This window comes from Pelodiscus sinensis, chromosome 22, assembly GCF_049634645.1.
Source record: "Pelodiscus sinensis isolate JC-2024 chromosome 22, ASM4963464v1, whole genome shotgun sequence".
Classification (NCBI taxonomy): Eukaryota; Metazoa; Chordata; order Testudines; family Trionychidae; genus Pelodiscus; species Pelodiscus sinensis.
Genome location: NC_134732.1, coordinates 18528925 through 18540450, shown reverse-complemented (window position 1 = coordinate 18540450; position 11526 = coordinate 18528925). Strand labels below are relative to the sequence as shown.

General features: G+C 46.8%; 1 protein-coding gene across 7 annotated transcripts in view; it reads right to left on the bottom strand.

Moving 5' to 3' along the window:
• Window positions 1-3621: 3621 nt before the first annotated feature.
• Window positions 3622-11526, bottom strand: part of RXRA (retinoid X receptor alpha) — a 293911-nt gene continuing 286006 nt past the window's right edge. For all 7 annotated transcript variants that reach the window (XM_075905236.1, XM_075905238.1, XM_075905237.1 and 4 more), the window contains one exon: window positions 3622-10475. In XM_075905236.1, coding sequence (XP_075761351.1) covers window positions 10328-10475 — 148 coding nt within the window. In that variant the 3' untranslated portion in view covers window positions 3622-10327. The remainder of the gene's footprint in view (window positions 10476-11526) is intronic.

The following is an 11526-nucleotide window of genomic DNA, read 5'->3' as shown; positions in this document are numbered from 1 at the left end:
CAACAGTCTGAGAGGACCTCGCTACTCAGAGCTCTGAACCAGGCAGAGTAGCATCCCTGTAGTGACGTCCAGGTTCTCATCCACGTCCCGGGCTAAAGGGAACTTAAAAATATAGATCATTTTTGTACACTCCAGGCCCTAATTTCTGGTGCCCAAAATTCACACATAAGAAAAGGCCCAACGCATTGATTGCATGGAACAGATTTTATTACGTTAACAATAACCATCTGATACCAACAAATCAAGAGACGTTCAAAACAGGTGTGTGGAGCTCTGCATATGCCAAAGAAATCCCAGTGAGCTTTCCTAGCACCACACCTCTTAATCTCTTCATGTGCTAAGGCCAGGAGAAAGCAGCAAATGAGGAAGAAAACAGAGAAGGGGATGGGAAAAATAGAGATATTTCATAAGTGAGATTGCCACAAACACAGTGTGGATCACAAAGAAAGAAAGAAAGAAAGAAAGAAAGAAAGAAAGAAAGAAAGAAAGAAAGAAAGAAAGAAAGAAAGAAAGAAAAAGTTTCTTCAAGCTAAGAGCCCTAGAAAAATTGTTTCATTTTTTCAAATATGTAACCAAAATTTAGTTTAAAAAATAAAATGTATTTTAAAACCAGTGAACAGCTTTAAGACAGACTACCAATCAATCACTCCAGTGAATATGTGTCCTTGGTTAAAGCAAAAGCATATCAGATTAAATATGCCACTTTGCTCCACCCTTGGAGAACCAGAAAACACAGGAAAGGGAGATAAATATTTATTCTCCAAACACTAACTGCTGCCTGCAGGTTAACAAGACAAATAACCAGCCTCTGCAGACAGGAGCAATGAAATTGGTCAGTTCAACAGTGTTTGCGTGCCGTCTGCCCCTTCCTTTACCTGAGACACTGACTTGGGGGTGAACTTCAGCCCTATGCAGAGGCAAGAATGGACTCTGTGTGATTAAGAGCACGTGTGGGGTGTCAGTGGAGAAAAGCCCAGATCTTCCCTCACTCAGCAGCACCCGAATGTCTCCTTTTGCCCATTACAGTGTAAAATCTAACCTAGTTGTGAAACCTCTTCTCCATTTTTTGACCTTAGAAACAGAGCAAAAGTGGAAGCTCAGTCCCAACTATTCCCCCTCAGACACAATTGATTTGACGTGGATCCAAAGGTGAATGGGATCTGTTTTCAGATTCTGGTTTGGAAGCAGCCAATAGCTCCAGGGAACAGCACATGACGGCTTCCATCTCATACAGCCAGCTGCTCCCTCCAAAAGTCTCCCGTTCAAAATGGGGACTTCCATATCAGCTGATCTCTCCAGAATCCCACAAGACATGTCACAGGAACAGCTCACACCATTCTACAGTTGTCAAACCGGAGCTACAACCCAACCCCTAATCTCTGGAGCTTCAAATTGCTATTCGAACCCTAATCTAGATCCAAATACCAGGCTTGATCCTGATCTCTGTTACATGGGCATGAATCAGGAATGATTCCACCCAAGATAACAGTTTCATCAGCTCAGAGTCAGGTCCAAAGTTCCTCGGGGCCCATCTTCCAACATTTCGTCCTGTTGCAGTGTTGTAGGCTAAACCATCATGACTACGGTACTGGGCAGTAACAGCCTCAAACTCTGCAATAACACGGTGCTGTAGCATTGGGGATTATTATTGCAATAAGTATATTTTTCTAAAGACTTGCACTGGAGAGCTGAGAAATGCAGTGATCTTGCTAAATACGCTGTGTTTAAGATACAAACTTGCCCTCCCGCCTCCCTTTTCATACCAAATTTAAGTGCATTTTAATTCTAAACAATGTGAATGTTATAACCACACAGATCTGCACGACCTTCACTGAAGTCCTGCCCTGTTGTATCTATTCTCTAGCAAGCAGAGAACATTTACTGCCACTGTAAACCAAATTCCCTTGTTTGTAGCCAAGCCCAGGCGATGGCGAGCAGCATCTGTTCACACAGGGATTTAGTGACCGCTCTATACAACAGTGCTCCCCTTCAGAGGCACAAATCGGTCCCCAGCAGAGAAGGTGTGTTTAAAATAACAGTTGCCAGGTATCTTGATGACAACACCCAAGGGAAAGTGTTAGTAAGATGACGTTGTGCAAGTGACAAGGGTGACAAAAGGATTGTGACCCCGGTGCGCCTACTCTTCGTGCTGGGTTGAACCCTTAGCACATCCTAAAGGGGTGTGTCAGAATGTCTCCTTCATACAGTCACCTATTTATTTCGTGTCGTAATGTCACCTTCATGTGGGCACCGTGTCGGGGACCACTGATTTAAGGGATCAATGTTTAATAATGGAACATGCCACCAAAAAGGCGACCTTGCTCATCTCTGTCTGGGCTCATCGCAAGCCCCTGAGCATGCTGGGAGCTGCATAAGACAACCCCCTCAGCAACAAAAAGAAAGAGAACTTTGGCTCATTTTGGTTCCCAGACTCACACCCACTCCTGCCTCTTGCTGATCTCCATGGTCCACATAGGACCTGATCCAAAGCCATGTTGACATCAATGGAAAGACTCCATGGGCACCTTTAAGCCTGACTGCAGCCCACGAGGTGCACAACTGAACTGGCTTTGCATTAGGGACTTGGTCTCCTCCATTGTGTACCCACAGCTCACGTCATCAGCACTGGGGGGTTTACTCACTCCACCATCCCTATGACTCTAATCTCCAGTGATCAGCGTGAACGGCTTTCCAATGGTCTGCATTAACCTAAAAACAATGCCGGAGTATCTGCAGCATTCCCTGGTCTCCCCTATGCTAAGCAGGGAGAATGGTGCCACCGCTGTATTTCTCTTACGTTTTCTAAGGCAACATCTGAGGGGTGTTAAGGGTGGTTTGTCTACAGCAGAGGGAACACTTCATCCCCCACAGCAGCGAATGTTCAATCCCTGGGATAAGCTGGAGGCTTGCGGTGAATCAAGGGCCTTCTCTTGTCCTTGAGGCTGTTCGGAGAATTCAAAGGCTCAGCTGGCTGAGCAGCAGGCAACTGGGGAAGGAAAATGTCTGTTTTCCTCCACCCACCCCACCTGATAGAAAGATTTTGGGCCACTTTTGTGATCCTGCATCGCAAAGCGTCACACCAAAACAGGCTGTGTATTCTGGAGCAATTGGCCTGGGAGGCCAGGACCAGCTTGTGTTTTCACACAGGACAGGAGCGGACAGGTCTGTGGTTTTCTTACAGGAATACAGCTCTCCCATAACCATGGCTGGCTATTGGACTGAATGTCAGTTCTTTGTCCAGCTGTGGAAAGATCATGTGTAAACCAAACAGTAACATTAACCTAAGAGGGCTGAGGAATCTCAGCCTCTAATCTGGCATCAAACAGCTAGGTCACCCAGTTGCCCAGGTAGGGAAAAAGCAAAAGTCAAGTGGAGACGAAATTTACACAGGACTAAGGGTGACCACAGGGTGGAGCTGTGCACACTGGTTTCATTACAAGCACAAGTGAGAAAACAAGAAGTTTGTCAGTGATTCCCTTGAAAAACTGGTGTAGGGCACAACCCAAAAGCCAGAAGAGACAATGAGAGAGTATTTACATTGACTTCAATGAGATTGGGATTAGGTCTTTAAAGAGTAAATCAAAGAACACCCACTCAGAAAAAAAGAGGGCTTGAACTGGATTATATTTTAAAACGCTCATATATTTTTTTTCTCTCTCTCTTTTTTGTTAACAATTCTAATACAATTGTTCATCAAAATACTGGCGTTTCCAGCAGCATTTTTTGTGTGTGTGAACAATAACATACGGTAGTGATTTCACAGTAAAACAGACCTGCAGGAATGCCAGATAAACATGACGAGACCAAAAACATTTTTTTTTCAGAAGTGGGAGGTGGGGGAAGAATAAAAAGTTCATTAAAAAAATTATTTCCAAAGAGATTTCATAGAAAGCCTTTAAAACACTGTCATTTTTTCTCCCTCTTGTTCAGATTTCCGTCCCTGGGAGGGGGAGAGGGGGGACAGCTATATATAGAGAAAGAGTTTACAACAATCTCTAGAGAAGCAGAAATAAAACAATCAAATAAATCCAAGAATATGCAAGGGATAAAATTACATTTGTACAAAAATAGATTTTTTTAACTTTATTGACGCTTTAGATATTTCTCCTTATCTTTTCTTTTTTATTTATTTCTGTTTTTTATTTTTGTAATTCTTTCTAAATTTTATTTTATTTTATGCAACCCATAGCTAAGGCATCGGTCGCTAAGTGTTGGGAATTGCTAAAGCTATTTTAATCAAACCACCTGCTTCTAAAAAAAAAAAAAAAAAGCATCTTAAAATAGATGCATTTCCTTTGACTTGAGTTATAAAGATCCGGAGTTGGCGCAAGCCAATCCAGAAGGGGTTCTGATACAATGTACTTGCTTACATGAAGCAAAAATGTACGAGAAAAAAAACAAGAAGGAAAAAAGAATCAACTTAAAGAAAACCACAAACGTCTGTAATTGCTACGGTTATAATATATGTATATGTGAGTGAGGATATTTATACAGTGTATATATCTACAGTACATACATGTATACACACGCACATATGAATCAACTTAAAATAGGTCATGCACTCTGTTCACTGATGGGGACAGCATCAGCTGTTTAGCCACTTCTGGGGCCAGCTACAAGGTCATGTGTCTGAATCCTTGATCCCACTTGCCCCACCAGCAGTTAGGATTGTCCTCAAAGAACGCCAGAATGTTGACTGGGAGAGTGGTGGGGAGGTGTGGTTTCTTTGGTCCTGCTCTGATGGTCAAGAGCCAGCCTTTGTTCATTTGCTGACTACACACATTTCAGTCCCTCTTGCCCTTTGGAAAGCAGCAATCTCTTCAGGGCTGCTGAACAGAGTAGAAGGCTGCATCAGCTTTGCCGCTGGGTGTGCACATCTTACATCCCCACTGGTTTCAAGGGGCTGGTGGGTGGTGGCGGCGAGAGAAGGGCTGAGCAGGCCAAGCGTCAAAGTAGAGTGACTGAATATATTCTTCAGTTATGCAATTGGGCTACAGTCTGTTCCAAAGAAATATACGACTCAGAGAGACCTGATCTTACAGTTCACTGGAGAACTCCCGGGACTAGGGGGTGTAGCCAATTTGCTTTTCCAGTTCTGGGCCTTTGAGACAAAACCAATCTGATGTATTCCTTTCCCCCTGCTGCAGACTTCTCTGGGTTTAGGCTGAAACATTCCCCTTCAACGGACGTGACGCAGATTTGAGTTGAAACCACTGTCTAAAGGTTGAAAGTGCAGAGATTAGCTAGGCTGCCAAGAACCATGGGGCCAGTTATGTTGTATGTTTCCTAAGTATACAGTACGTATACGTTTTCAAGGCCTCTCTCTCAAATAGCTCTGAGGTCAAGGTTTTACGTGAAGTGGGTATTTGGGAGTTAGGCTTTGAGGGAGACAGGGCAAGAGGAGGGAGGTGCAACAGCCTCTTGAGGAAACATCCAAAAATGCACATTTGTTTAAGCTCAGTTTGTTCCGGGATCCAGTGGAAACGCACACAAGGCAGCGAGGAACGTCCAGCAAGGCAGGCGGGTGGCTGAAGAGCTGATGTTTGTGCTATCTTTAGAAAATTAAAGATTGTCCCACCAAAAATTAAAACATAAAAAAAAAAATTAAAAAAAAACCAACCAAGAATTAAAAAATAAATCACCTTAATCGAACCAGATTTTGCGAGAATACTAGAATCTGGTTAAGTAAAAGTCCTAGCTCTCTAGTGAATAATGTGCCTTTTCTTTTTGCCCACGTATCACCTCTTCAAACAAGCATGTAATATAGTTATAATAATTATAATGAGGAGGGGGGGAAAAACCGAACGTGACAGAAGGTACAAATGAAAGAGTCAATTAAATCCATGCAAAAGCGGGTTACTTTAAGGCTGCTGCTGCCAAATTCATAGAACCCACATGGGCTTCCGTATCGCTCCAGCTGGGGAGCAAGGAGGGAGCATCTGGGTTGAGGTATGAGATGAGTAGGAAACGGGCTGTTCATATTTGTTTAGGGTAAAATACACTCCTACAAATGCTACCTCTGCTCCCTGTGGCTGGATCTCCTGCTGGTGCAAATCATCATAGCCCCATTGATGCCAATGCAGCTCTGCTGATTGGCACCATTTCAGGATGTCCCCCTCCCCATCCATACTGGAACGCCCCGAGAAATTAAACAGTGTTGTGCCTTTCAACAGAACCATCTGCAAGGGGCTTGCTTAGAAACATTATTTGAGGCTCACGCCCATCTGGGAGGCGTTGTTATTATTTCCATGTTAAAGAAAAGGAAACTCAGGCACGGTTACACAGCAAGTCACCGCTTGCTGTAACTGCTGGACAACATGTCATCCTTACACTACAGTCTTCTGCAGGGATGCAGGTAGTGCAGCGTTTGACGCTATTGCTCTAGAACACCCTAGGCTGTGTCTAGACTGGCCAATTTTTCCGGAAAATCAGCTGCTTTTCCGGAAAAACTTGCCAGCTGTCTACACTGGCCGCTTGAATTTCTGCAAAAGCACTGACTTCCTACTGTAAGAAATCAGTGCTTCTTGCGGAAATACTGTGCTGCTCCCGTTCGGGCAAAAGTCACTTTTGTGGAAAAGGGCCAGTGTAGACAGCTCAGATTTGTTTTGTGCAAAAAAGCCCCGATCGCGAAAATGGCGATCAGGGCTTTTTTGTGCAAAAGCGTGTCTAGATTGGCCACGGACTTTTTCCGCAAAAAAAGCTTTTGCAGAAAAGCGTCCGTGCCAATCTAGCCGCTCTTTTCCGAAAATGCTTTTAACGGAAATCTTTTCCGTTAAAAGCATTTCCGGAAAATCATGCCAGTCTAGACATAGCCCCTAGTGTTTACTGAAAAACTGAGGAAACGGTTTCGACTCAGACGTGGTTCGACATGAATGTGGGCAGGACGTGCGGCCTGCTCCTGAGATCACAGCTCTGCCCACCTTTCCCCAGTGGGCTCAGAAAAAAACTAAACAAAACACAAGTTCGTCTTGGGCCTAAAACCAGCTCCTAGTTTCTTCCGATGGCTGAAGGGCAGCTGGCTAGGAGCTCGCACTCGCAGCCTAGAGAAACAAAACAGCAACGCAGACTTCCACTCCCTAACACAGCTCCTTTCAAGCAGCCAATCAGAAAAAAAAAAGTGGTTTTGCCTAATGGAGATAAACAAGAGAAAAGGTTTATTACCATGTGAAGCTCAATGGGCTTTTTAATAAAGCCCCCTGATATTCTCTGGCAAGCAGACGTAACACGTAATCCAGGCTTCTAAAATGTTTAAATACCAATTGTAGGAAACGGAGGTCCAAATGCTGGTTAAAAAAGACCTATGCTGCTCCTGGGCCCTGATTCCACGTACCAGCTTGGTGGGGTGTTGACAGGCAGCCACCATCCCCCTGCTGACGGCTTGCTCGCCCGTCTGAGGGAAATGCATAGACCGTGATGGTGCATGCTGGCACCCTCTCGATAACTAAGCTCTCTTGCCTTGTTTTCTTGGCAAATTCTTCCAGGGCGAAGCTGTTTAATAATATTTTCAGCAGCACGCAGGCTGCCAAAGAAGCTCAGCCAAAACGCGTTCCTTGCCTCTGTGGATTTGACACTTCAGGCGGGCCTGGGGGGCAGTTATGACCTGAAATCCTTGTTTAACGACAAGACAGCCTTATTAGCTGAGCTGCCAGCAGGCTTGGCAAGTGGGCAGCAGCTCTAAGGGGGGCAGAATGAGTATCAACTGTGCCTCTTAATGAACATAGGTGATAGCCCAGGGTGGATTGTCTGGATCACACTTGATTGAGACACAAAGCAGCTATTTAAAGGGCCAGCAACAACCAATGCTGGAACGGGGGAGGGAGGGAACAGTTTTAGTGTCTAATAATTTGTCATTTTAAAGCACAAACCAACTAAAAGTAGCAGGGAAGTCCCTGGGAAGGAGCCAACCACAAGCTTCTCATTCTTGGCTCAGCCCAAATGCGTCTTTCATGTGTTCAGAATAACTATTCTCCTCTGAAACATCGGCCTGATCCTTCTTTGTTTCTTCTGCTTTTCCTTTTCCTTTATTTTCTAGCTTGGCTTCAGGCGCCATCTACTCCTGGGCCGATTCACTGTCCCCTAAGAAATCTGCCGACATTGCCTAGAATTTGGGGTGTGCTGGGTTTTGGCAAATACACAGGGATGAAGTGAGAAGGCAGCAGCCTGTTAAAGCAAAGCATTTGAGCTACCTTCCTCACACTTTTTTTTTTTTTAAGGCGGATGGATCCTGCTGCCTGCGACAATCAGCCAACAGGCTGGAAAGCTAGAAAACGAGCCAGATCCAACAGACTGTGATTGCCCAAATATATACTGCCCTCCTTTCTAAGGGACGTATTGGCGTCCTGGCCACGTGGATCATTTCAAACAGGACAGAACTCTGAGGCATAGACTGTAGGGAACAATTCTGCTTTCCAACAGATGAGCTAAATGAGACCTGATTTTATCTCTGCCCAGCAAGTAATTGCTCCTTAGTGCTGGTGTTTGTAGGATCAAAGCATTTAGGGAAGTACCTAAAAACCCACCAGCCTCCTTGCCGGCCGACAGAGCAGGGCTTTTTGAGTGAGTGGATGCATTTTTGTTTCCTTGCTAGAGCAGCGTTTTTATAATACAGTTTCCCTCAGAACAACCACAGGAACATGGACTGTCGGCCAAAGGTACAGCAAAGGGAAGAGGTCCCTTCAAAGTGCTTCCTGCTCTTCTCTGATATCTCCCCAGGCCTGGCCAAGGTTCCCCGCCAAGGTCCTTCCAAAACAGGTGTCTCTAAATGCTTATCCCATGTTGCTCTAAGAAGACGGTCTTAAGTCCAATGGGGGAAGCGAAAAGGGTATTTTGGGGAGGCAGGGGATGGGGGTTTGCTTAGAAATCTTTGTTTTTATGGTAAATTTAATATTTAACCAGCAAATGGAGAATCCCCTTTTTTGACCACGTGGACAGAGGCTGCCCCCCCATTTCCTGATCCCGGTGGGGAGCCCCAAATAACCGACAAAAATCAGGACCGAGAGGAGATGGGGAAGAGCGTGGGGGAAGGTACAGCCCTCGGTTCACCCATCAGTCTCGCCAGTGACGTGCAGCCCCCGGGCCCGATTTATCGCTGCTGCCAAATCGCCCACTTGTTGCCCTGACGTACACGACTGTGCCTAGTGGTGACGGATTGGGCCCCATGGACGTGCAAGCGAGCTGAGCAGTCAGTGATGCGCACCGCTCTGCCTACTGCGAGCTCAGCGTAGCCATCGGCCCTACTGCCAGGCTAACTGGCTCTCCCCAAAGCCCGGAAGAAAGCCAACTGTCTGACTAACCTCAGCGAGTTGGCTTGGCTTGGCTGAGCAGGTGTGGGCGGGCCCTGCGTGCAAAATGCACGCCTCATGAGGGCTCATGACGAACGCCTGTGTGTGGAAAGAGGGGGAGGGATTCCAGCACGGGGAGTGGGAACTGGCATCACTGCAGCCTTAAAGCAACCGCCCCAGACTTGTGCAATCCTGTCGGTTCGTGTTTTGATTGGCTAGCTCCACAACGGAGTGAACAGTCATCTTTGGGAGAAAAAAAGCATGACACCGCTGTTGCTTTCCCCGAAGGAAAGCAGGGCATTGACGTCACCGCCATCCGCACAGCCCTCCACACGCACAGGGGGGGCTCAGTCTCTCGGTGCGACCCGGCATCTCTCTGTTCAGGTCATTAGGATGGGGGGGATAGGGCGATGAGCGATCAATCCCACAATCCCCTGCTTTTAATTTCAAGGAGAAGGCTCCGCAAAAATCCTCGGCGAGGGCCAGTCCCGAGCGCTTTTTCTTGGGAGAAGTAAATGCTTATCGTTAGAAACCAAAAATATATATTCTTTTCTCTTTCAAAAACTCCATCCTCTGAAAATATCCAGCGGCGGGCAAGCAGGATGAAACCACTCCCCCAGCCCATCCAAACCCAGCTGCTCAGGGCTCCTATGGATAGGATCCACCGCGCCGCCTGCTTCCAATCAATCCTCTCAGCCACATGCAGAAATCCAAACCCAGCGACGGCAGGAGCAGGCCGGGAAACGAAAAGTCCGGCCTTTGGCTCGGAGGCGGTGTGTGTGCGTGGACAGGGGGTGGGGTGCTATTTGCTTTTGAAACTCTGCCTCCCACTTCTCTACATCTAAAATAGCAAAGTCAGCTCCTTAGATGCGGCGGTGACAGAACGAGCGGCGGTCGGCGTGACGAGGAGAAGGGCGTCGCCCCGGGTCAGACGGAGAAGAGTGGACAGGATCTCCCGCCCTGGGGGACAGGAAGAGGAAGAGCGGAGGTGGCAGGAGGCGGCTGTAGCCCCGGCTGGGCGAAGGGATGGACGCATCCACAGTCCTCTAAGTCATCTGGTGGGGTGCTTCCAGCATCTCCATCAAGAAAGTGTCGATGGGCGTATCTCCTATGAGCTTGAAGAAGAACAGGTGCTCCAGGCATTTCAGGCCAATGGATCGCAGGGCAGGGAGACGAAGCAAGAGCTTTGCAAACCTGCAGGAGGGGGAAGGAAAAGTGGGGAAGAGAACAAGGTTAGACCCCTCATACTCAGCTGGCATTGCCTAGTGGAGAACTCACATGGCTCTCGGGAATGCTCCTGGAACACAGGGGTCTGGTCCGGTGGTGTCCCACATGCTAGTCACATGTGGCTGTTTGACCAGTTGAGCACGGTTAGTTGGCTTGAACAATGTGGCTACTGCTTCAGAACTGGTTGGACACAATGGCTGTGTCTACACTGGGCCACTTATTCCGGAAAATCAGCCGCTTTTCCGGAATAACTTGCCATCTGTCTACACTGGCCCCTTGAATTTCCGGAAAAGCACTGACGATCTACTGTAAGAAATCAGCTGCTTTTCCGGAAAAACTATGATGCTCCCGCTCGGGCAAAAGTCCTTTTTCTGGAAAACTGTTCCGGAAAAGGGCCAGTGTAGACAGCTCAGTAGTCTTTTCCGCAAAAAAGCCCCGATCGCGAAAATGGCGATCGGGGCTTTTTTCCGGAAAAGCACGTCTACATTGGCCACGGACGCTTTTCTGGAAAAGCATCCTGCCAATGTAGACGCTCTTTTTCCGGAAATACTTATAACGGAAAACTGTTCCGTTTTAAGCATTTCTGGAAAATCATGCCAGTGCAGACGTAGCCAATGGGTCTAATCAAACACAATGCCGGCTTCGGATTGGACCTCCCCCCATTCCTGGAAGCCACGTGGCTAACTCCCTCCATCTACTCATTACACCAAGAAGATACCAACTGGTTCGTTATCCCGCAGGACATGCAATCGAGAGAAACAATGGCGTTTAGAATAGCCTGTGGTTACCAGAAGTGAAAGAGGGTTGGGAGAAATCTCTCCCTCTGGGTTACATCTGGGTTGTTGGGTTTGCATTTGGCAGTGCTTTGTGTGATGTCATTTCATCATTCCTTGATTTCTGAGGATAGGACAAGAAGCAGTGGATTTAAGCTGCAGCAAAGGAGGTTGAGGTTGGACATGAGGAAAAACTTCCTAACTGTCACGGTGGTTAAACACTGGGCTAAATTGCCTAGGGAGGT